This window comes from Ovis canadensis, chromosome 1, assembly GCF_042477335.2.
Source record: "Ovis canadensis isolate MfBH-ARS-UI-01 breed Bighorn chromosome 1, ARS-UI_OviCan_v2, whole genome shotgun sequence".
Classification (NCBI taxonomy): Eukaryota; Metazoa; Chordata; class Mammalia; order Artiodactyla; family Bovidae; genus Ovis; species Ovis canadensis.
Window position 1 is genome coordinate 255,870,067 of NC_091245.1, and position 27,017 is coordinate 255,897,083.

Genomic DNA, 27,017 nt, shown 5'->3' on the forward strand with positions numbered 1-27,017 from the left:
AAAATAGTCTGCCACTATTTTTCCATTCCATTTTTCCCTATCTATTTGCCATGAAGTGATGAGACTGGATGCCATGATCCTCGTTTCTTGAATGTTGAGTTTTAAGCCAGCTTTTTCACTCTCCTTCAAATTCATCAAGAGGCTCTTTAGTTCCTCTTCACTCTCTGCCATTAGTATGGTATCATCTACATATCTGAGGTTATTGATATTTCTCCTGGCAATCTGCATGATATACTTTGCATACAAGTTAAATAAGCAGAGTGATAATATATATAGCCTTGACGTATTCCTTTACCAGTTTTGAACTGGTCAGTTCAAAATTGTTGATTCTAATCTAATCTAATTAGTCCGGTTCTAACTGTTGCTTCTTGACCTGCATACAGGTTTCTCAGGAGCCAAGTAAGGTGGTATGGTATTCCCATCTCTTTAAGAATTTTCCAGTTTGTTGTGATCCACACAGTCAAAGGCTTTAGTGTAGTCAATGAAGTAGAAGATATTTTTCTGAAATTCCCTTGGTTTTTCTATGATGCAGTGAAGGTTGGCAATTTGATCTCTGGTTCCTTTGCTTTTTCTGAATCCAGCTTTTTTTCTGTAATTTCTTACTTTATGTACTGTTGAAGCTTCAGCTCAGTTGTGTCCGACTCTTTGTGCCCCATGGACTGCAGCACACCAGGCCTCCCTGTCCATCACCAACTCCCGGAGTCTACTCAAACTCAGATCCATTGAGTCGAGGATGCCATCCAGCTATCTCATCCTCTGTCATCCTGTTCTCCTCATGCCTTCAATCTTTCCCAGCATCAGAGTCTTTTCAGTTGAGTCAGCTCTTCACAACAGTTGACCAAAGTATTGGAGTTTCAGCATCAACATCAGTCCTTCCAGTGAATAGCCAGGACTGCTTTCCTTTAGGATAAACTGGTTGGATCTCCTTGCAGGCCAAGAGGCTCTGAAGACTCTTCCAACACCACAGTTCAAAAGCATCAATTCTTCTGCGCTCAGCTTTCTTTATAGTCCACCTCTCACATCCATACATGACTACTGGAAAAACCATAGCCTTGACTAGATGGACCTTTGTTGGCAAAGTAATGTGTCTGCTTTTTAATGTGCTGTCTAGGTTGGTCATAACTTTTCTTCCAAGGAGTAAGTGTCTTTTAATTTTATGGCTGCAGTCACTATCTGCAGTGATTTTAGAGCCCAAAAATATAAAATCTGACACTGTTTCCATGGTTTCTCCATCTGTTTGCCATGAAGTGATGGGACCAAATGCCCCGATCTTTGTTTTCTGACTGTTGAGCTTTAAGCGAACTTATTTGCTCTGCTTTTTCACTTTCATCAAGAGGCTCTTTAGTTCTTCACTTTCTGCCATAAGGGTGGTGTCATCTGCATACCTGAGGTTATTGATATTTCTCCTGACAATCTTGATTCCAGCTTGTGCTTCAACTAGCCCAGCATTTCCCATGATGTACTCTGCATATGTTAAATAAGCAGGGTGACAATATACAGCCTTGACGTACTCCTTTTCCTATTTGGAACCAGTCTGTTGTTCCATGTCCAGTTCTAACTGTTGCTTCCTGACCTGCATATAGGTTTCTCAAGAGGCAGGTCAGGTGGTCTGGTATTCCCATCTCTTTCAGCATTTTCCACAGTTGACTGTGATCCACACAGTCAAAGGCTTCGGCATAGTCAAAGAATTTTGCACATTACCTTGCTTGCATATGAAACGAGTCCAGTTGTGTTCTGTCCTTTTTACCATACTTTATTTTTCTTAACCATATTTTATTTTTATTTAACTGATGTATTTTTTATTTTATATTTTCTATTGCTACTTTGCCTTCTCCTCACTAGACAATAAATTTATGGACACAGATACTATCTCATTCACTTTTCAGCTTCTAATACTCAGAACAGTGCTTATTCCGGATTGGCAGATGAGTGGGAAGCACTAAATAAGTATTTTTTGTGGCAAAAGACTAGTTTTTACATTACATTGTTAGTGTCATTTTGTTAATAGACTCAATATATATAAGATTATTCTGTCAGATTGTTATGAAAATTTCTAAAAACTTACTTGCAAATTTATACTTTTTTTTTTTTTAAACAAGAAACATTTGTTTTTCTCACTAATATGTTTATAGTTTTTCTTGGAAGTCTCTGTGGACTAAATAGGGATTAGCTGGCTAGACTCTAGGCTGCAAGTGTGTTTTCACTCCAAGCTGCAATTTCGATTAGATGTGCTCAGAATTTCTCTCCTCTGGAATCAGCAGCTCCCCAGAGCATGTTCTTGTTATGACTTTAACAGAAGCACAAGAGGCCAAATCAAATCATTTAAGAACAGATTTATACTTTACTGAACTGGTAACAAGCCATTTGTATTCTGCACATATTTGCATAGCACACTCTTAGTAGTACAGCAATAGAACAAGTTTGTCATTCCATAGCTAACCTTTAAAATGTGAATGCTAAATGAAGTATTCACTTTGGTAAACAAAGAGAAGATACTTTCAAAGTCCATATAGACCAGGTTGAATTCCTGTAGTATTATTCATTTGTAAAATTCTTTTAATAATACCAGTAAATTGTCATTCATGCTCACTTTATGCAGGAATGAGTCTTTTTTCCGGGGACTCTCATCCATATCACAGTCCCCATATTGTACCTATATTGTTAAGTTAGGAGTCTTCTTCACTGGCTGTATTTGCTTGTATGTTAGTATTTAAGGTGAACGTTTCAGTGAAGTTGAAATTTTACATATTCATACACATTAAATACTGCATTATTTAATATATTTCTAATATTAAATATATTACTAATATATTTCTAAAAATATACTGATCATTTTACATTTCTTCTGTTTTAGTATGTTGATATATTTTGTTGTTGATATATACCTAGAGTGTGAGAAGGGTCATTACACAACTGACAGTTGAGGAGTTTGGGATCTGGGTCCACAAGGCAATACAACAAAACAAAAAATGGTTAAGTTCAAGCGCATTAATGTCTCAGCTTCCACTGATTAATTCCAGACAGAGTTGGTATAAATTTAAATGCTTTCCAACTCCTTGATCTTCAAGTCATTTTATTTTAGAAGTCTAGAAGTATAAACAGAATGAAGCTCCATTTGGGTATGACTTTGTATGCTTAGGACAAACTCCCTTAAAATATTATTCCTAAAAGAAAAGTTATTCTTGACTTAGGCAGTTTGAATGCCCCTGATCAATTCTGTCTTTAAGCTATTCTTTTTTATACAGGTTAATTTTAAAAGCACTTTTAGCTTTCAGAGGTATTCTACTGACAGTGTGTAAAATGCTGTCAAATCATTAGCCTATATTTTGAAACACAAGATTTCTTAATATATCATATTTAAATGTTGTATCTCAGGAAAAGAGAAACATTTTATTTAAATGCATTTCTAACAGCTCACTAACTTAAATGCATTTTGTTTTTAGGATTTTTTGTGTTAGTATTTTGGTTTGAGGGCAGTATCAATTGATAGTATCCAAAACATAGATAGAGTTTCAGAATAACACGTGTGTATGTGTGTAGATGAATAGAAAGATATAGATACAACATTATGTATATATGTTTATGTGTAATTAAAGGAAATTTTGGAAGTTTTAAAAGAAATGCAGGCTCATTTAATTATGGTACATATTTGTATTGGTTCTTCCAAAACACCCAGTAGTAACTTAGCATTCATATTGCAGATAAGTAAACTAAAGGGAAAAAAGGGGTGATTATTTTTCCATCACAAGTTCTTCTGTTCCTTTAACAGATTTCCCTATACTCTCATCATTTCAATGATGAAACTGAATAAGAGTAGACAAAAGATTAAATATTGTGTCATACCTGTTCCTCAGAGGATTTGAAACAGAAGTTTGAAAATATTTAAATACAGATTTATGAATACAGGTGAATGTTTAAAAGTACATGAACACTGTGACTGGGGAAACTAGATCAACGAGAAATTCAGAAAATATGTTTTTGATGAATTTAATGTGTTTCATAGGTTCAGTCCATTTTTCAGGAATCAAAAGTTATGCCATTCACTGAGTTGAGAAACATAGGGAAAGAACCATATATGGGAATAAAAGTCATAAATTGATTGTACACAGCTGAGACACCTCTGAGGCATCTAAGCACAGGAATTAAAGAAGCAATTGTATACACAGAACTGGTAGCTAGAAGTGAGGTCTAAGAGGCTTGGTTAGTAGTCTTGCCTGAAGAATCCCATGGACAGAGGAGCCTGGTGGGCTACAGTCCATAGGGTTGCAAAGAGCTGGACACGGCTGAAGTGAGAGCACACATGCACACACTTAGCTTTGTGTATGTTTGAAGGTGAGGGAAAGTTGTTGAAGATGCTATTTAAGTTCTTCATGCTGATAATTAGAATGAGTCAGTTGTGGAGGTTGGGGCAGTGTTTGGGTTTGGAATTTTTTTTTTGTTATTGTTGCTTGTTTGTGTCTCCACCATGCAGCTTGTAGGATCTTAGTTCCCCAACCGGGAATTGAACAGTGAAAGTGCCAATTCCTACCCACTGCACCACTGCAGAACTCCCAGGATGAGTCTGGTTTTCGTAGGAATATTAATAAGCCAAGCTTATAGGGACACTGAGAGAGAGAAAACTTTTGCAGACTAAAATGATTTTATTTCCATGAAATAATTTTTCTTTTTATTTTAATTATGCCTAGATTATCAAACATAGAAGTTGACTAGTTTCCTTCCATCATCCATTTCTGCTACAAAATTGTAAACTTTTGAAGTTCTGATTCACAGGTGAATACTATAATCTTCCTTTATTTCATAGCCATGAAGCTCATGACTGCTCTGGTGAATGTTGCCTTAAACCTCAGTATTCATCAGGATAATACACAGAGACAATATGAAGCTGAGAGAAATAAAATGATTGGGAAGAGAGCCAATGAAAGGTTGGAGTTACTACTTCAAAAACGTAAAGAGGTAAGTTTCACAGTAACTGAGATTCTTCAATTTGTTTTTTAAAGCTAGATTGTTTGATCTCAAAGTTTTCAAATGAATCTGGCATTTGATTCCGGCCAGTGGTTATCTGAGTGCAGTGTGATGGCAGAAGAGTATCACAAAACAACCCTGTTTAGAAAGAAAGTGGTCTGAGAGTTAGATAACTGAAAAAGATTATCAAGCTGTGAAACCAGAAAGCACAGTAAATACTAACATCAGAACTAGGGGCCAAGTTGCATTCCATGAGAAAGCCAAAGACTGTATATTTGTAGTGTATGAGACATTTCTGTGAATAATAAGATTGGCCCCAATTTTGTAGTGAAAGTTTCATGTATGGGTTGAAAATGATTTTAAACTAGATTTTTATGGGCAACATTTTTTCATCCAATCAGAAATAAAATTTTAGAGGTACAGTATTAATCTCTGTTTTAGCTTGAAAAAAGAATAATATCTCAGTGCTATAAACACATCACTGTCAACAAATACTGGGTTATAACTGGCAGTAAGAGGGAACAAACTTATGATTGATTAAATCATAGTCTGTGATGTATTGGAGGGCTAAGGCTGGTAAAGCAGATACCACAAACTGATTTTTCTTTAGGACAGAAATTTATTGTCTCACAGTTGTATAGGCTGGAAAGTAGAGGATAACTCTGATCGTCACATGGCCTTCTCACTGTGTGTATCTCTGTTTTCCTTATAAAAAGGAGACATCAGTCAATTAGATTTGAGGTCCATCCTACTCCATTATGACTCCAAGTTAACTAATCACATCTGCTACAACTCTATTTCCAAATAAGGTTTGAGGTCTAGGAGTTAAGACTTCTGTATATGAAGTTTTGAGAAACACAGTACAACTCATAGCACATTCCATACTAGAAATAACTGTAAGTAAGTTTTGGAATTGTTCTTTAGTAAGTCCTGCTAACCAAACTGTATACCTCTTATATAAATTATTAAGTTTTTATATAATAAAGGTAGCAAAAGTAAATTTAAAGTAGGTTTCAATAATTTGAATGATTCCCAAACTTATTTCAGTAAAACTGAAAATAAAGCATATATTAAAAGAGGAGATCTGAAGGTATTTTATTGTCACAGTATTGAATGTACTTTTTGTATCACTGGTTTTATTACTTTTGAGTAATAATTGAACTCAGATTTTAACTTCAATGAGTAGTAATGCCTGAAATTTGTTTATCTCTTTTCTATAGTATTCATTTTGTTGCTGCATTTCATCACTAATGGCTAAGATGCTTGCCGCCTTGTATTCCTCCTATATTGGGAATTTCACCTGCACTCACTTTGAGGCTAATCAGATATAGACTAATATTTGGATACTTTAGGTGAGATAGGAACTTTCCTGTACAATGGCAAATATAATAATCAAGAATTACCTGTTACTGAGAAAAGTAAAACCAAGCAGGGGACCTGGTTTGGACAGGAGAGGTATATAAGTTGAGGCCTATTCCCAAAGCAAATGATATTTTGTGATAGTCATCTGGTCACACTTAAACCATACCACTATTTTTTAGTCATTGTGTAATACGTGTTGCTGCTTCTAAGTCACTTCAGTCGTGTCTGACTCTGTGCGACCCCATAGGCGTCAGCCCACCAGGTTTCCCCCTCCCTGGGATTCTCCAGGCAAGAACACTGGAGTGGGTTGCCATTTCCTTCTCCATTAATACAGGAGACAGAAAAAGGTTGAGAGAGACAGAAAAAGGTTCTAAGCCAATGTAGTAAAGCTGTTGAAAAAAATGAAAGGATCCTGGTAATTTAAGACATCTGTTGCACAATACTTAAGAAAAAGGATTGAAAATTACACAGAATGAGAATAATCATGAATTTAAAATGATTGGAACTCTTTATTTCAAATAAAATTATTAGTATTTTAATTTTTATTTATTTTTCATTTCAGCTACAAGAAAATCAGGATGAAATCGAAAATATGATGAACTCTATTTTTAAGGGTATATTTGTTCATAGATACCGGTAAGGGATTTTAAAAATCATTTAGAAGATTTTTAACTTAATTTGTAGCTTCTTTGTAGTTCTACTCAATTATAAAAACATAAACTCTTTAATTACTTGTTTTGTTAGCTGGAAAGCACTATTGTATATGAAAGCTAAATAAATGTCATGCTGTTAACTGTGGTCAAAATTGTACCACAGCTATCATTGACACGTTCTTCCAGATTCAGAATATATACTGTTGGAGACTTCCTGTGTACTTGCGTTTGTACTAATTTCATTTTAATTAATAAGATATCAGTAAGTTAATGTGGCCTTAATATGATTTCATTATCTTCATTTTTGAAAGAATTGAATTCCGTGCTTAATGCCCCATTGTACACATCTTATTATATGATCAAATCAACCAGCGGTGTTTTAAAAATTGTTATCGGAGAAATGTGTACAAGAAAGGACACCTCTGCAAATAATGCAGCATCTCTATAATATCATCCTTCTTTACCTTCAACTATATGCATGAAAGTAGGAGCAACATATACTCCTGAAGTATTTTTGTCATGCTCTATTTCAAGTGTCTCTCTTTAAAACCTATGAACTTTTAAAATATTAACTACATGAGTGTATTTCATAGAGAATTAATGAATCATATACATATGCTTGTTGTTTTCTGTTAATTAGGTGTGATGTTTACATAGATAAGACATGGATACAGATAATAATACTGTTTTTTTAGACACCTTTGAAACTTGTGATGGGCCAGTTAATTTTAAAAGTTAATTAAAACAGAGAAAGTAGGGGGAATTTTTTTTTTAAAGGAAAAATTGTAACTTTGATAATTTACTTTAAATCATTTTGATGTCATTCAAAATATAAAACTCTTGAAATAGAACCAAGGCTTTTACTTTTGAGTGTGGATTCTCTGAATGGAGAATCACATACTCTTCCTTCCATATATTGGGCTTTCCTGGTGGCTCAGCTGGTAAAGAATCTGCCTGCAGTGCAGAAGGCCTGGGTTAGGAAGATCCCCTGGAGAAGGGAAAGGCTACCCACTCCAGTATTCTGGCCTGGAGAATTTCATGAACTGTATAGTCCATGGGGTCGCAAAGAGTCGGACATGACTGAGCAAACTTCACTTCATAATAAATTATCAACAAATTAATTTTCAAAAATGCAAGAATTTCCTTGAATTCCTACCTGCTGTGCAGTCTTTTTGGACTTCCCCAGTGGATCAGTGGTTAAAGGACCTGTCTGCAATGCAAGAGACACAGGAGACGTGGGTTCAATCACTAAGGTAGGAAGATCTCCAGGAGAAGGAATCACCAACCCCCTCCAGTATTCTTGCCTGAAAAATTCTATGGACAGAGGAGCATGGCAGGCTACAGTCCAAAGGGTCACAGAGTCACGCATGAGTGAGTGATTGAGCATGTACATACATACATAAATATAATTAACATAAAATAAATTGTACATTTAAATGCATAATTGATGTTTTGGCATACACACACACACACACACACACCTGTAAAAGTGACAGGCAAGGTATGTCCATATTGTACTCCTGTTTCTCGTTCTTGTCTCCTTCTGATTTCTTTCGCTACTAAAGTCTTTCATCCTTAAGACTGAACTGTAAGTTTTTCATAGATTAACTTTGTTGAGTTCAGAAAGTTTCGTATCTTGTCCTGGCTTTCTGAGACTTCATTAGGAATAAATGCTGATTTTTGTCAAGTACTTTTCTCCATCTTTTCAGTTCATTTTGTGGTTTTTCTATTTTAAGACTATTAATGTGGTGAGTTAATTTGGTTGATTTCTCATATGTTAACTCAACCTTAAGTTCTTGGGTTAAAACCCACATAATCGTGATGTATTATTTTTCTTCATTTGAATGTTTTTATCACTATAAATTCAGATTTATTTTTTAAAGTACAAATGATTTACAGTATCATCTTTCTGGTACACAGCAAGTGACTCATATATATATATATATATATACATATACACATATATATATATATATATATATTTATACACACACACACACACAAAAATTTACACATGCTTTAAGTCCCCTATAGGAGCATGAGTTCTGTCCTGAGAGCAAATTTTTAGGTCCAATGTGTTGATAAGTCCAACAAAGTTATCCTGAACCCCCAACTAACACAATCAGCTATATAGTACAGTAGTGTACTTAGTCGCTCAGTCATGTCCAACATCTTTGCAACCCCATGGACTGTAGCCCACCAGATTCCTCTGTCCATGGGGATTCTCCAGGCAAGAATACTGGAGTGGTTGCCATGCCCTCCTCCAGGGTGTCTTCCCAGCTGAGGGATCGAACTCAGGTCTCCTGCGTTGCAGATAAATTTACCAGCTGAGCTTCCTGGGAAGCCCATATAATACAGTACCATAGTGTAATAGTTTTATAATACTTTTATACATGAGTGATACACAAAAAGCAAACAATAAATTTTTAATCTTTACAGTATTGTAAAAAGTACAGTATTACAGCAGCTGACATAGGACTTGGCGTTGAGTGAATAAGAAAGAAGAGGTGCTGACTGTAGGAGGGAGGAAGGATGGGAGATGGTAGAGCTGAAGGATTGTCAGCAATAAGAGAGAGCAAGGTGCAGTTTCACTCACACCTGACGATGATTGTACAGCTTCTGGTTTCTTGCAGGATTCAGTTCTGTGTACTCTCTTGGGGGAAAAAAAATGATCCTGTGATACGTAGCTCTATTTTTCTTACCATAGATGACACAGCACCACCGGATTGCATTCTGAAGCTTGTTGCTGAAAGCTTCATGTACTGGTCTATGTTAAAGTCCTGTGCCTACAAACAAATAACACTTCCTCAAATAAAATCCCCTAGCCATTTCCTGCATCATGGATCTCTTCAGTCTTTGAGTTACTTCTTTCTCTTCTTGTTTTTTCTCTGAGCTTCCAATTCCTGGCACTTCTTAGCAGTACCACTTATATTACTGCTGCTCTTATGCTTACTTCTAGACATCCTGGACTTACATAAAGATACTGTACTACTGTACTCTATACAGTACTTCACAGTAAAGTACAGAAAAGAACAGCCACTGGTAGAGGATGCACACACATGACAGTGTATGCCGGACATATGAACTAACTTATATAAATCGGACATGCAAACACACGTTCTCATCTTTGAAATTTCACAGCTTGCAAGCTTGTGTGGAGGGCACTCACTGTACATGAATGTAAGTCTATTTTTTTCCTAATTTTTTTGCCATGCTGTTCATTCGCTAAGTCATGTCCAGATCTTTGTAGCCCCATGAACTGAAGCATGCCAGGCTTCCCTGTCCTTCACTATCCCCCAGAGTTTACTCAAACTCATATCCATTGAGTCGGTGATGCCATCCAACCATCTCATCCTCTGTTGCCCCCTTCTCCTCCTGCCCTCAGTCTTTCCATGCATCAGGGTCTTTTCCAGTGAGTCAGCTCGTCACATCAGATGGCTGAAGTATTGGAGCCTCAGCATCAGAAGTTCCAATGGATATTCATTGTTGATTTCCTTTAATACACTGTCTAGGTTTGTCTTCAGAGAAGGCAATGGCAACCCACTCCAGTACTCTTGCCTGGAAAATCCCATGGACGAAGGAGCCTGGTAGGCTGTAGTCCATAGGGTCGCTAAGAGTCGGGTACAACTGAGCGACTTGACTTTCACTTTTCACTTTCATGCATTGGAGAAGGAAATGGCAACCCACTCCAGTGTTCTTGCCTGGAGAATTCTAGGGACGGCAGAGCCTGATGGGCTGCCATCTCTGGGGTGGCACAGTTGGACACGACTGAAGCGACTTAGCAGCAGCAGGTTTGTCTTAGCTTTTCTTCCAAGGGGCAAGCATCTTTTAATTTTGTAGCTGCAGTCACTATCCGCAGTAATTATAGAGCCCAAGAAAATAAAATATGTCACTGTTTCCACTTTCCCCTCATATTTGCCATGAGGTGATGGGGCCAGATATCATGATTTTCACTTTTTAAATGTTGAGTTTTAAGCCAGCTTTTTCATTCTCCTCATTCACCCTCATCCAGAGACTCTTTAGTTCCTCTTCATTTTCTGCCATTAAAGTGGCAGAAGATTTGTGCACTGTGTAGAGAAGGTGCTGTGACTAATCAGAGATGTCTAACGTGGTTTGCAAGGTTTCATGCTGGGGATTTCTTGGAGGAAATGCTCCAAGGTCGGATAGAGCAGTTGAAATCAATGGCAGTCAAATCGAGATTTTAATTGAAAACAATCAATGTTAACACTGTTCAGGAGATAGCTGAGATACTGAAAATATCTAAATAAGCGTTGAAAATAATTTCCACCATCTTGGTAATGTGGAATGGAAGAGATCTTAGGGCAAGTGGTATGAACCAACCCCAACCACACCAAAGGCCACTCTTCATCCAAAGAAGGTTATATTGTGTATATAATGGGATTTGAAAGGAATCCTGTTAACTTTTGTTAATTGGTTACAGTGTGTCTAGGTGTGTTCCTCTGTGGATTAATCCTGAGTGGGAATTTGGGTGACTGTTTTCTTTCCTTGGTTAGGAAAGTTTCCAGCTCTTCAAGTTCTTCCTCCACCTCTCTCCTCTCTTTCTGGGACCCCTATAATGTAAATATTATTCCACTTGATGATTTCCCAGAATTCTCCTAAACTTCCTCCTTTTATATAATTTTTTTTTCTGTTCTGTGGCAGTGATTTTCACTACTTTGTCTTCCAGCTGATACATTCTTCTGCCTCTTGTAGTCTACTGTTGATTCCTCCTGTTACATTTTTCATTTCAGTTATTGTATTCTTCCATTTTGTTATTCTTTATATTTTCTAATTCTTTGTTAAAAATGCCTCATTTCTTGCTCCATGCATCCATTCTTCTCTTTACATCATCTTTACAGTTATCACTCTGAACGCATAGGTAGATTGCCTGTCTCTGCATCTCTTGGTTGTTGTTCTGTGGTTTTATCCTGTTTTTGTCTGAAACATATTCCTCTGTCATCTCACTTATCTTCTGTCTAGAACTAATCAGTTATACTTATTTTTTCTTAAGAGAACGAGATTTTGGTTTTCACTGTTTTTGTTTTCTGTTTCACCTGAGGACTGCTCTTTTTATTATTATTTTCTTTCGTCTGCTTTCTTTAGGTTTCCTTCCTTTGTCCTTAGTTTCTCTAAGTGGAAACAGAGATTGTTGATTTAATCCTTGCTTTTCTTTCTGCTATAATTCCTTGTTGTTCAGTCAGTTTGTTGTGTTCAACTGTTTGTGACCCCATGAACTACTTGTCATTCAGTTTCTTGGAGTTTGCTCAGATTCATGTCCATTGGGCTTCCCTGGTAGCTCAGATGGTAAAGAGACCTGGGTTTAGTCCCTGGGTTGGGAAGATCCCCTGGAGAAGGAAATAGCAACCCACTCCAGTAATCTTGCCTGAAAAATCCCATGGACAGAGGGACCTGGTGGGTTACAGTCCATGGGGTCACAAAGAGTCAGACAGTCTCCATTGAGTTGATGATGCCATCCAGCCATCTCATCTTCTGTCATCCCCTTCTCCTACCTTCAGTCATTCCCAGCATTAAGGTCTTTTCCAATGACTCTGCTCTAAGCATCAGGTGGCCAAAGTATTGGAGCCTTTTTACTCCTATAATTTTCTTTCTTAGCAGTGCTATACCTGTTTTCCCTAGATTTGGATGTGTGGTGTTTGCATTTTCATTTAGTTCAAAATACTTTCTGATTTCCCTTTGGGCTTATTTTTTTGAACCATGGATTATTTAGATTTAGAAGTTTTGTGTATATTTGCAAATATCTCAAAACTTTCTTTTTATTTTCTCCTAACTTAAAATCATTTTAGTCAGAGAATATACTTTGTATGATTTAAGTGTTAAGTTTAATAAGATTTGTTTTATGTACCACAGTATGTTCTGTTGTGATAAACTTTCCTTTTGAGTAGGAAAACAGTATGTATCATGCTTCTGTTTTTATGCCAGTTAGGTCAGAGTTGGTTTATGGTTGGTTAAGTCTTTTCTATCCTTACTGATCTTCTTTTTATTCTAACAATTATCAAGAGGGATTTTATAAGAGTACTTTTTGTATTCTTAATTCTGGTGTGTTATCACATAAATGATTTTCATAATTTTCCCCAGCCTATGACTTTATTTTCTTTCTTCATGGTACCTTTTGAAGAGCAAAAGTTTTCAAATTCAACACAATAATTTATCCATTTTTCTTCTTTGGTCATGCTTTTGATGTCATATCTGTGAACATTTTGCCTAACCCATTCTTATGCATTATATTCTAGATTTTTAATCATTTAAGTTAATTTATATAACCTATTTTAAGTTAATTTTTGTATATGGTGTATATAAGCTTTTTGCATATAGGTGTTTATTTTTAGAAGCATCATTGGTAGAAGGCTGTTCTTCAACTGAGTTGCTTTAGCGCTTTCCTGGGAATCAAATTGCTATAACTGCAAAGTTTTATTTTTGGATTTTTAAATCTTTTCTTACACCCATACCACCTGTATTGATCTCAGTACTTTTGAAATTTTTTAAAAGCTTTATTGAGATCTAGTTGACATATAAGATACATACATTCAAGGTGTACAACAAAGTCCTTTGAAACACATATATTTTTAAATGATTAACCTCCAATAAAGTTAGTTAATACCTCCATCACCTCACCTTTTAAAATTTATAGTTGTGGTAATATTTTAAAATTACTCCCTTAGTAGCCTTCAACTGTGTAATACAATATGGTTAACTGTAATCGCCATACTGTACATTAGGTCCCTAGACCCTTTTTATCTCGAACTAAAAGTTTGTTCTCTTTGATCAGTACCTCCCCACTTTACTCCCACCCTTAGCATTTGGCAACCATCTATGTACTCTGTATTTCTGTAGGTTCACTGTTTTAGATTCTACATAAAAGTGAGAACATAAAATTTTATAATTAGATTGTCAGTCTTTACATAAAAGCTTGCTGGAATATTGATGGAGTATATAATCAATCAGTCCTTCAATATGGAGAGAATTGCCTTCCTCATTATATTGCATTTTCCATTCTGTGAGTATAGGTTGTATCTGCATTTACTTAGATATTCTTTAGTTTCTTTTAGCAGTTTTTACTATTTTCAGTATATGTCTTTATTGCTTTTATTAAATTTATTTCTATATGTTTTCATTTTTATTTTATTATAAATGGGAGTTGTTTCCTTAATTTTTCTTCTAGACTCCTTCTTATCGATACGTTAAAAATATAATTCCTTTATTCCTCAAAAATTATAAAATATTTTCATTCATTCTGTGGTTTCAGTGTTTTGTTTTTTTAGATTCGTTAAGATTTTCTACGTACAGGATCATGTCTTTTGTGAGCAAAGACACTTTTAATATTTACCTTGACTCTCCAGTATAATATTCAATAAAAATTGTGAGAGACAACAAGGTTACTAGATGCCCTCTTCCAAAAATACAGTCCATGTGCATAGAAGAATATATTCTATTTTGTTACATCTTCCCATAGACCTTTTGTTATTATGAAATGTCCTTTTCTAATATGAAACATCTTTTTCTTAAAGACTTCTTTGCCTCATAATAACATACCTAAAGCTCTTTTCTGTTTGTTTGATGTATGACATCTTTTTCATCATTTTATTTTCAGTTTACTTGTGTCTTTGTACATCAAACATGTCTCTTATGAAGAGCCTAAGGTGTAGTGAAGTCGCTCAGTCGTGTCCGACTCTTTGCGACCCCGTGGACTATAACCCACTAGGTTTCTCCATCCATGGGATTCTCCAAGCAAGAATACTGGAGTGGGTTGCCATTTCCTTCTCCAGGGGCTCTTCCCGACCCAGGGATCGAACCCAGGTCTCCCGCATTGGAGGCAGACGCTCTAACCTCTGAGCCACCAGGGAAGCCCATATGAAGAGCCTAGAGATGGATATTGGGTTTTAATCATTAAACAATCTGTTTATTTTCTTTATGGTTGCTACAGAAATTTCATCCCATTAGCTTTGACTGACTTCACATAAATACAGTTTCTTTGCTTCAGTATATCTCCATTTTCTTGTTCTTCCTTTGTAGCATTATTGTCATATATCTTTTATCTCTGTTTGTTATTGTCTTAACAGTGGCATCTTAACCATAATCCACTATCAGAATCTTATGCTATTCAATGAAATTACCACTATCAAAATCTTAGGCTATTCAATGAAATTAAACAAGCAAATGTTCATTCTGTCTTCTCTGTTTACCCCGTTGTTAGCATTTCTAACATTCTTCATTTTCTTCTATGAATGTGAGCTATTATATGGAGTTATATTTCCTTTCAGTTTGAAGAACTTTCTTTCCTGTTTCTTGTAAGGCAAGTGTGCTAGCAGTCTTTCTTTATCTGGAAATGCATTATTTCATCATCGTTTCTAAAAGATAGGTTTGCTGGGTATAGAATTCTTGGTGGACAATTTTCCTTGCAATAACTTGATACTTTCTGCCAGTTACTGTACTTCATATTTTCTGAATAAAAATTCAGTTGTTAGTCTTGCTTTGCCCCTGTACATCATGAGTCACTTTTTTTGTAATGTTCATTTTTCTTTTCTTTCCCATTTTTCTTAGCTTTCCACAGTTTCTTTATCTGTTTAGATATGGACCTCTTTCTGTTTATCCTGAGATTTTGTTGACCGTCTTGGATCTGTAGATTAATGATTTTCATCAGTTTCAGAAGCTTTGAGCCATGGATTCTTCTAATATTCTTTTCCTTATTTCTCTTTGTTTGGACTCCATTTTCACATATGTTGGTACACATGATACTGTTTTTTAGGGTTTTGGAGCTTACTCACATTCTCTCTTTCTCTCTCTATCTCACTCCCTCTCCTCCTCTTCCTCACTCTTTCTCTTTCTTGTTTTTCCTTCTCAGTGTTTTTCATCTCAATTATTTGGATATTTTCTGTTATCTTCAGGTTTGGTGTTTTTTTTTCCTGTCAATTCAAATATACTGCTGAAAGTATGGTGAGTTTTTAGGTTTTTTTATTGTGCTTTTCAGTTGGTCGTATTTTCTAGTTGGTATTTCTTCATAATCCACTCATGTCCTTCTCATGTTCTCATCTAATTCTTTGAGTATAGCTTCTTGTTATGCATTGATTCTGTTTGTTATATCTGCTTTAAAATTGTTGCTGTCTTTAACCACTGGGCCCACTCAGAGACAGTTTCTTTCAGTTCAGTTCAGTCGCTCAGTCGTGTCCGACTCTTTGCGACCCCATGAATCGCAGCACACCAGGCCTCCCTGTTCATCACCATCTCCCAGAGTTCACTCAGACTCATGTCCATCAAGTCTGTGATGCCATCCAGCCATCTCATCCTGGGTCGTCCCCTTCTCCTCCTGCCCCCAATCTCTCCCAGCATCAGAGTTTTTTCCTGTGAGTCAACTCTTTGCATGAGGTGGCCAAAGTACTGGAGTTTCAGCTTTACCATCATTCCTTCCAAAGAAATCCCAGGGTTGATCTCCTTCTGAATGGACTGGTTGGATCTCCTTGCAGTCCAAGGGACTCTCAAGAGACTTCTCCAACACCACACTTCAAAAGCATCAATTCTTCGGCACTCAGCCTTCTTCACAGCCCAACTCTCACATCCATACATGACCAATGGAAAAACCATAGCCTTGACTAGACGGACCTTAGTCGGTAAAGTCATGTCTCTGCTTTTGAATATGCTATCTAGGTTGGTCATAACTTTTCTTCCAAGGAGTAAGCGTCTTTTAATTTCATGGCTGCAGTCACCATCTGCAGTGATTCTGGAGCCCAAAAAATAAAGTCTGACACTGTTTCCTCTGTTTTCTCCATCTATTTCCCATGGAGTGATGGGACCGGATGCCATGATCTTCGTTTTCTGAATGTTGAGCTTTAGGCCAACTTTTTCGCTCTCCTCTTTTCACTTTCATCAAGAGGATTTTTAGCTCCTCTTCACTTTGTACCATAAGGGTGGTGTCATCTGCATATCTGAGGTTACTGATATTTCTCCCAGCAATCTTGATTCCAGCTTGTGTTTCTTCCAGTCCAGCATTTCTCATGATGTACCCTGCATATAAGTTAAATAAGCAGGGTGACAATATACAGCTTTGACATACTCCTTTTCCTATTTGGAACCAGTCTGTTGTTCCATGTCCAGTTCTAACTGTTGCTTCCTGACCTGCATACAGGTTTCTCAAGAGGCAGGTCAGGTGATCTGGTATTCCCATCTCTTTCAGAATTTTTCACAGTTTATTGTGATCCACACCGTCAAAGGCTTTGGCATAGTCAATAAAGCAGAAATAGATGTTTTTCTGGAACTCTCTTGCTTTTCCATGATCCAGCGGATGTTGGCAATTTGATCTCTGGTTCCTCTGCCTTTTCTAAAACCAGCTTGAACGTCAGGGAGTTCACGGTTCATGTATTGCTGAAGCCTGGCTTGGAGAATTTTGAGCATTACTTTACTAGCATGTGAGATGAGTGCAATTGTGCGGTAATTTGAGCATTCTTTGGCATTGCCTTTCTTTGGGATTGGAATGAAAACTGACCTTTTCCAGTCCTGTGGCCACTGCTGAGTTTTCCAGGTTTGCTGGCATGTTGAGTGCAACACTTTCGCAGCATCATCTTTCAGTATTTGAAACAGCTCAATTGGAATTCCGTCACCTCCACTAGCTTTGTTCGTAGTGATGCTTTCTAAGGCCCACTTGACTTCACATTCCAATTTCCAGGTGTAACTATTACTTCCCTTTTTCTTAGTACATCATCCAACTTTCGTTAGAAACTATTTATTTTGCAAAATATATCATACCAAATTTGGGTTCTGATTTTACCCCTGAAATTTGTTCTGTTGTTGGTGATTTTGTTTTTGAATAATTTACTTGGACTTTTTTTTTTTTTTTAGTTTTTTATTTTTTAAATTTTAAAATCTTTAATTCTTACATGCGTTAGAATTTCTCTCTGCTGGACTGTAGCTTTAAGCAGAACTCTTCTCTTTCCAAATTCATTCTTCCAGAGTTCAGCATTTTTATTGAAGCCTTCCCTGGGTGTAGATATGTAGCATGCTGTATCAGTTCAGTCACCTCCCTCAGCTTAAATCTTTGATTTTCATGGGCATTCCCAGGCTTGTCAACTCAACTATACCTGCTGCTCCTGCTGTTATGGTGTTTGAAGGGGTTAGGTCCCTTCCAAGATGCCATAGGTTTTTGCTCTTTTTGTCTCAAATTTTATCACCTTTTTACAAATGAACTAAATGCTTCTCAACTTCTTAAAATTAATTTCTAGAAAAACAGATTATATTTTATTTGGAGGTGGTTAGAAAGGTGTCTTCTCTTAGTATGGATTTTAGCTTGACTTTTTTTCAGTCTTTTAAAGGAATTGATCCACTTTCTGTGGTTTGCCTTGTTTCTGTCTAAAATTCCTATCATACTTATCTTGCGTCCTTTGTAGTTAATTTATCTTTTGCACTGGTTGTATTTAAGATGTTTTAAAATTTATAGCTAGTTTTTACCATTCTTTCATGCTATTCTTTGGGGTCATTTTCTTCATGTTTCTTTTATTCTCTGCAGGCTTTCCTATAGCCTCTTGAACACATGAATTTGGTTGTAATGTTTTACTCTTTATTTTACTAGTTTCATCATCTGCATTATTTCTGGTTTTGTTTCTTTTGATTGATTTTTCTCATTCTTATGAGTCATTTTCTTTCTTCTTTGAATGCCTCACAATTTTTATTAGATGCCAGCCACTGTGGGTTTTGTTGAGTGCCAGACAAGACATTCTGAAAATTAGCATCCACTTTTTTCTGAGACATTGCCAAGGTCCAGCCCCTGCAGGATACAGGGGAACCTGAAGGAAAAACGGTGTCAGCGGATGATTTAGAGAGATAAGGAAAGAATATTGTAGATAAGAAAATAGAGGAGAGAAAGAGGCTGATAGTCCTTGGTTTACATAGAGAACCAATAAAACTCTGAGACAAGAAGTTTGCCCTGTTCACGGAGGCCACAGGTGCTCTCTTGGTCTCCCACCGGAATGAAGATGCAGAACGTCTTCCCGTTCAGGTCTTAGAAACCTGGGCAGATAAGTGAACGCAGGGAGCCTCTATGCTCCAAGGAATCAGCCTGAAAAACAGAGGGAGGGAGAGAAAGAATGACGCGGGGAAACCAAGCTGCTCTGGTGTGCAAGGCCCAATAGCTTATTTTTAAAAGGTACTTTTATACCTTGTCTTATACATAAAGGGAAATGAATGATGCAAAATCACACAGAGTCAGCCCAAACATTACATCTGTTTTGTCTTTATCGAAACCAGGATTTTTTTTGCAAACCTTTCCCATAAACAATATTGTGTACATTGTCTTCTGGCCTTGGAGGCCTGTGAACATTTTATAACCCTCTTTTGATAAAGGCTGCTCAACCAGAGAACTTATTTTCCCTCAAGTGTTTTTTCTTTATATTTCTAATCTATGTCAGCTTCAGAAAATATCAAACAGTTACATTCTTACAAAGCAAAGAGGCAGTGAGTTACAAGAAAGAACCAATTAGCTTAAAAGTCTGATGTAGTTAAATTCAAGGCTACACTTGTTTTTCTTACTTTCCAACTATGTTAACTAATGCACTGCCAGGTGCACAGTAGATAAAAGATATGAGAACTTAGCAACAACAATTGGCCCAATAATGAAATCCTACATTAGCACTACTCTAATAACTTTTAACTCTTTAAAAGGTTCTATGTTTTAAGCTTTTCGTGCCTCTCACAGTTGGGAGGCTGTAAATAATCATATGCATAGCTGCAAGAGTCTAGATACACGTGCCAGTCAAGCTAAAATGCTAACAGAGGGGTTTTGATTAGAAATACTCCTCTCATGTCCAGGAGACTTATTAGCTATAGCCCTAAGTTAATTTTCTCCAGAGAAAGGTGGTCAGGAATAGCCCCCTGTTAATGTCAGAAGAGTTGGTGAAAGTCATGAAATAGTAAATCAGACAGATTCTGGTTTTTGGGTAGATGCTCGAGAAAGCCTAGGGAGCCCATTGAGTTCTGAAGCCTTGCTTAACAGTTCTCTTCCACATGACCTTGTCATGGGTGGGATCTCCCGTGGTGGCTCCCGGCAGGACATAATTAATGTTTGTCTTTTCAAGACTTTTTAATCAAGGTTTGTAAAGTGGACCAATGCAGCATGTAGTCTAAGGTTAACTTTACCCAGGTACTAAGGTAAACCATTTTTTGTACTTTTTTGGATGAATTAGAAGGCTTTTCTGTTCTAATTCATTGGAACACAAAAATATTCCAGGCCCTATGTTTGCTCCAGATATTGTCCTGTCTGCTCTTTCCATTCTTTCCTCAGCATTGGGTGGTTTCTTCATATACAGGAGCTCTTGAGTATTCAGCTGAAGAATTGCTGGGGTCTTTCTGCAGACTTAGGGAGCTCACTGTCATGTGCATCTTGGTACTGTGCCTCATAATAATTTAGCTACCCTACCGTCTATAGTCCCAGCTCCTTTCCCTCAACTCAGGGAGATACCCAGTCTCTGTCTGGGTTACTCTGCCTATACTACTGTGCTTCTCTGCCTGACAATCCAACATCTAAAAGCTATTATTTTATATATTTTATGCAGCTTTTTATACTGTTTTTATAGTAGAAGTATAAACCCTATCCATCTTGGCTCAGCCATGCAGTCTTCAATGCAGAATCCATTTCATTTTTTATGATTTTACTTTAGTCTTCAACCCCGAAGTGACACAGCCTCAATTTTCTCTTAGTTACTCACCCTTTTTGAGTATTGCCAAAGTTTTCAGTCTATTATTCTCATAGAAACAACAGTTCTTTAATTTCTTACTGTTAGCTTATTGATTTCTAATTTAATCAGACCTTGCATACTATCACTGAGTCTGCCATAGCTCAGTTTTCAATTTCAGTATCAGTTCAGTCACTCACTCGTGTCTGACTCTTTGCAACCGGAAGGACTGCATCATGCCAGGCCTCCCTGTCCATCACCAACTCCCAGGGTTTACTCAAACTGATGTCCATCAAGTCAGTCATGCCATCCAACCATCTCATCCTCTGTCATCGCCTTCTCCTCCCACCTTCAATCTTGCCCAGCATCAGGGTCTTTTCAGATGAGTCAGTTCTTCGCATCAGGTGGCCAGAGTATTGGAGTTTCAGCTTCAACATCAGTCCTTCCAATGAATATTCAGGACTGATTTACTTTAGGATGGACTGGTTGGATCTCCTTGCAATCCGAGGGACTCTCAAGAGTCTTCTCTAACACCACAGTTCAAAAGCATCAATTCTTTGGTGCTCAGTTTTCTTTATAGTCCAATTCTCACATCCATACATGACTACTGGAAAAACCATAGCTTTAACTAGACAGACTGTTGTTGGCAAAGTAATGTCTCTGCTTTTTGATACGCTAACTGGGTTGGTCATAACTTTTATTACAAAGAATAATTTCATGGCTGCAGTCGCCATCTGCAGTGATTTTGGAACCCCCCCAAAATCAAGTCTGCTACTGTTTCCACAGTTTCTCCATCTATTTGCGATAAAGTGATGGGACCAGATGGTATGATCTTAGTTTTCTGAATGTTGAGCTTTAAAACAAATTTTTCACTCTATTCTTTCACTTTCATCAAGAGTCTATTTAATTCTTCGCTTTCTGCCATAAGGGTGGTGTCTTCTGCATATCTGAGGTTATTGATAATTCTCCCGGCAATCTTGATTCCAGCTTGTGCTTTTCCAGCCCAGCGTTTCTCATGATGTACTCTGCATATGACTTAAATAAGCATGGTGACAATATACAGCCTTAACATACTCCATTTCCTATTTGGAACCAGTCTGTTGTTCCATGTCCAGTTCTAACTGTTGCTTCCTGACCTGCATACAGGTTACCCAAGAGACAGGTCAGGTGGTCTGGTATTCCCATTTCTTTCAAAATTTTCCAGAGTTTATGGTGATCCACACAGTCAAAGGCTTTGGCATAGTCATAAAGGAGAAATAGATGTTTTACTGGAACTCTCTTGGTTTTTCAGTGATCCAATGAATGTTGGCAATTTAATTTCTGGTTCCTCTGCCTTTTCTAAAACCAACTTGAACATCTGGAGGTTCACAGTTCACGTATTGTTGAAATTTAGCTTGGAGAATTTTGAGCATTCCTTTACTAGTGTGTGAGATGAGTGCAATTGTGCAATTGTGCGGTAGTTTGAGCATTCTTTGGCATTGCCTTTCTTTGGGATTGGAATGAAAACTGACCTTTTCCAGTCCTGTGGCCACTGCTGAGTTTTCCAAATTTTGCTGGCATATTGAGTGCAGGAGTTTCACAGCATCCTCTTTTAGAATTTGAAATAGTTCAACTGTAATTCCATCACCTCCACTTGCTTTATTTCTTAATGATACTTCCTAGGGTTCATTTTGCCTCACATTCCAGGATGCCTGGCTCTAGGTGAGGGATAACACCATTGTGATTATCTAAGTCATGAAGATATTTTTGTATAGTTTTCCTGTGTATTCTTGCCACCTCTTCTTAATATCTTCTGCTTCTGTTAGGTCCATACCATTTGTGTCCTTTATTGAGCCCATCTTTGAATGAAATGTTACCTTGGTATCTCTGATTTTCTTGAAGAGAACTCTAGTCTTTCCCATTCTATTGCTTTCCTCTATTTCTTTACATTTATCACTGAGAAAGGCTTTCTTATCCCTCCTTGCTATTCTTTGGTACTCTGCATTCAAATGGTTGTATCGTTCCTTTTCTCCTCTGCTTTTTCCTTCTCTTCTTTTCTCAGGTATTTTTAAGACCTCCTCAGACAGCGTTTCTACCTTTTTCAGTTCAGTTCAGTCACTCAGTCATGTTCAGCTCTTTGCAAACCCATGAACCACAGCACACCAGGCCTCCCTGTCCATCACCAATTCCTGGAGTTTACCCAAACTCATGTCTATTGAGTCGGTGATGCCATCTAACCATCTCATCCTCTGTTGTCCCCTTCTCCTCCTGCCTTCAATCTTCCCCAGTATCACGGTCTTTTCAAATGAGTCAGCTTTTTGCATCAGCGGGCCAAATATTGGAGTTTCAGCTTCAACATCAGTCCTTCCAAAGAACACCCAGGACTGACCTCCTTTAGAATGGACTGGTTGTATCTCCTTGCAGTCCAAGGGAGTCTCAAGAGTCTTCTCCAACACCACAGTTCAAAATCATCAACTCTTCTACTCTCAGCTTTCTTTATAGTCCAACTCTCACATCCATACATGACCGCTGGAAAAAGTATAGCCTTGACTCGACGGACCTTTGTTGGAAAATTAATGTCTCTGCTCTTAATATGATGTCTAGGTTGGTCATAACTTTCCTTCCAAGGAGTAAGCTTCTTTTAATTTCATGGCTGTAGTCACCATCTGCAGTGATTTTGGAGCCCAAGAAAATAAAGTCAGCCACTGTTTCCACTGTTTCCCCATCTATTTGTCATGAAGTGATGGGACCAGATGCCATTATCTTAAGTTTTCTGAATGTTGAGCGTCAAGCCAACTTTTTCACTCTCCTCTTTCAGTTTCATCAAGAGGCTCTTTAGTTCTTCACTTTCTGCCATAAGCGTGCTGTCATCTGCATATGTGATCTGAGGTTATTGATATTTCTCCCGGCAGTCTTGATTCCACCTCATGCTTCATCCAGCCCAGTGTTTCTCATGATGTTCTCTGCATACAAGTTAAATAAGCAGGGTGACAGTATATAGCCTTGACATATTCCTTTTCCTATTTGGAACCAGTCTGTTTTTCCATGTTCCTTCCTGACCTGCATACAGGTTTCTCAAGAGGCAGGTCAGGTGGTCTGGTATTCCCAACTCCTTCGGAATTTTCCAGAGTTTATTGTGATCCACATAGTCAAAGGCTTTGGCATAGTCAATAAAGCAAAAATAAATGTTCTTCTGGAACTCTCTTGCTTTTTCGATTTCTTTTTCTTAGGGAAGGTGTTGGTCCCAGCCTCCTATACAATGCCTCTACCCATAGTTCATCACTCACTTTGTCTAGGAGCAACTGTGAGGAGACATCTCACACCCAAGGGCAAAGGAGAAGCCCCAGCAAGATGATAGTAGGGGCAAATTTGCATTCAGAATAAAGCCTCATTCCCGCCAGAGACACTCAGAGGGCTCAAACAAACCTTGTGCACACCAGGACCCAGGTACCCCACAGAGACTGAGACAGAACTGTGTTTGAGCATCTCCTGTGGCGGTGCGGTCAGCAGTGAATTGCCACAGGGACAGGAGCTCTGGGTGTAGCAGACTTGCATATGGCATAAGCCTTCTTGAAGGAAGTCTCCGTTAACCTCACCATAGAGCTGCCAGAACTTACACAGGACTGGGAAATGAACTCTTGAAGGGCACAGACAGAACCTTGTGTGTACCAGGACCCAGGAGAAAGGAGCAGTGACCCCACAAGAGAGTGACCCAGACTTTCCTGTGAGTGTCCAGGAATCTCCAGTGGAGGTGTGGGTCGGTGGTACCCTGCTCCAGGGTTGGGGCCATTGAGTGTAGCAATATGTGCATGGGATCTTTTGAAGGAGGTTGCTGTTATCTTCATTACCTCCACCATAGTTTGGCCCCTGGTAAATAGCAGGGAGGGGACACATGCCACCCATCAACAGAAAATTGGATTAAAGATTTACTGAGCCTGGCCCTGCCCATCAGAACAAGACCCAGTTTCCCCCCTCAGTCTCTCCCATCAGGAAGCTTCCGTAAGCCGCTTATCCTTCTGTATCAGAGGGCAGACAGACTGAAAACCACAATCACAGAAAACTAACAGGTCTAATCACATTGACCACAGCATTGTCTAACTCAATGAAACTATGAACCATGCTGTGTAGGGCCACCCAAGACGTATGGATCATGGTGGACAGTTCTGACAAAATGTGATCCCCTGGAGAAAGGAATGGCAAACCACTTCTCTATTCTTGCTTTGAGAACCCCATGAACAGTATGAAAAGGCAAAAAGAGAAGACCCTGAAAGATGAACTCCCCAGGTCAGTAGGTGCCCAAAATGCTATTGGAGATCAGTGGTGAAATAACTCCAGAAAGAATGAAGAGATGGAGCCAATGCAAAAACTAACACCCAGTTGTGGAAGTGACTGATGATGGACACAAGGTCCTATGCTATAAAGAGTAGTATTGCGTAGGAACCTGGAATGTTAGTTTCATGAATCAAAGCAAATTGGAAGTGGTCAAACAGAAGATGGCAAGAGTGAATGTTGACATTTTAGGAATCAGCAAACTAAAATATACTGGAATGGGTGAATTTAACTCAGATGACCATTATATCTACTACTGTGGGCAAGAATCCCTTAGAAGAAATGGAGTAGCCACCATAGTTACCAAAAGAGTCCAAAATGCAGTGCTTGGATGCAGTCTCACAAACAACAGAATGATCTGTTCGTTTCCAAGGCAAACCGTTCAATATCATGGTAATCCAAGTCTGTGCCCTGCGCAGTAATGCTGAACAAGCTGAAGTTGAACAGTTCTATGAAGACTTACAATAACTTCTAGAACTAACACCCAGAAAAGATGTCCTTTTCATTATAGGGGACTGGAAGGCAAAACTAGGAAGTCAAGAGATACCTGGAGTAACAGGCAAATTTGGCCTTGGAGTACAGAATGAAGCAGGGCAAAGGCTAATAGATTTTTGCCAAGAGAACCCACTGATGATAGCAACCACCTTCTTCCAACAACGCAAGAAGACTCTAGACATGGACATCACTAGATGGTCAACACTGAAATCAGATTGATTACATTCTTTGCAGCCAAAGATGGAGAAGTCTCTACAGTCAGCAAAAACAAGACTGGGAGCTGACTGTGGCTCAGATAATGAACTCCTTTATTGCCAAATTCAGACTTAAATTGAAGAAAGTAGGGAAAACCACTAGACCTTTCAGGGCTGACCTAAATCAAATCCCTTACGATTATACAGTGGAAGTGACAGATTCGAGGGTCTGATCTGATAGAGTGCCTGATGAACTAGCTCATTTTTGATACATTGAATTTCAGTTCCTCAATATGGAAGCATATGATGATCTTGCCAAAGTGATTAGCATGTCATGAATACCGGTTATTGATTTTTCCAGAAGTATCTCTTAATCTATTTTATTTGTTAAAGAAAGATGTTATTGCGTGTACATAGAAACAGAAGTTCCATGGAGAGATGCCAGTTTCAACTGATGCTTCGTGTCTCACCTGCCACCCCAGCTTCAAACAAAAACTAAATATTAATGTATATGTTGCTAGATATAAGTCCTAGTTATAGGAAATACAGAAAATAGAAGATCATTCTGTCTGACTGAATCCTTATGGTATCATTTTAGTCCAGAATGGGGTATTCATACCAAATGACTCAGTTTATTCAACAATTAAATGGCATATAATATAAACAAGTAGACTTAAAGATACAATTTTACGGTGTCAGGAGGGAGGTAGGAGGAGGGTTTGGGATTGGGAACACGTGTACACCCGTGGCGGATTCTCTGTTGATATGTGGCAAAACCAATACAATATTGTAAAGTAAAAAAAAAGTAAAATTACCTTTAAAAAATAAAAAAAAAATCCATTACCTTAAAAAATAAATAAAAGTATAGTTTCATGAAAAAAAAAATACCAGATATAAAAACTCTATTAATGGATATATATTTAGTGAAGGAAATATACTTTAGACTGTTGAAGGGACTATTAGTAAATTAGAATATAATACTGAGGAATTTACCCAGACATAGAATTTAATAGAATGGCATTTCTGGAAAAAAAACAAACAATCATTTGAGAGGCTTTGTAAGTCCTTTACATAATATTCAAAAGAAGGGAGACATATTGGAAATTAGTAATAAAATTTACTGAAATTTCAAAAATTGGTTAGAAAAATGGATTGAAAAAATTAGTATTAAGTAGATTAAGAAAAATATTTCACATCTATGCATACCATAGTCAAAGTACGAAACATCAAAGACCAAGATAAATTCTTTAAAGCAATCAGAAAAGAAAGACTGCTATTTTAGTGTCAGTAAAAGAATTTAAATGTTATTAGTTTGGGGGCTTCTTTGGTAGCTCATTGCCAAGCCCATTGAGAAAGACCTGTTGAGTCTT

The 27,017-nt window shown here is 37.6% G+C and overlaps 1 protein-coding gene across 1 annotated transcript in view; it reads left to right on the forward strand.

The window, feature by feature from the left end:
• Positions 1 to 27,017, forward strand: part of STAG1 (STAG1 cohesin complex component) — a 472,075-nt gene that overhangs the window by 303,496 nt on the left and 141,562 nt on the right. The window contains exons 8-9 of the mRNA XM_069564764.1: positions 4,802 to 4,953; positions 6,887 to 6,960. Coding sequence (XP_069420865.1) covers positions 4,802 to 4,953; positions 6,887 to 6,960 — 226 coding nt within the window. The remainder of the gene's footprint in view (positions 1 to 4,801; positions 4,954 to 6,886; positions 6,961 to 27,017) is intronic.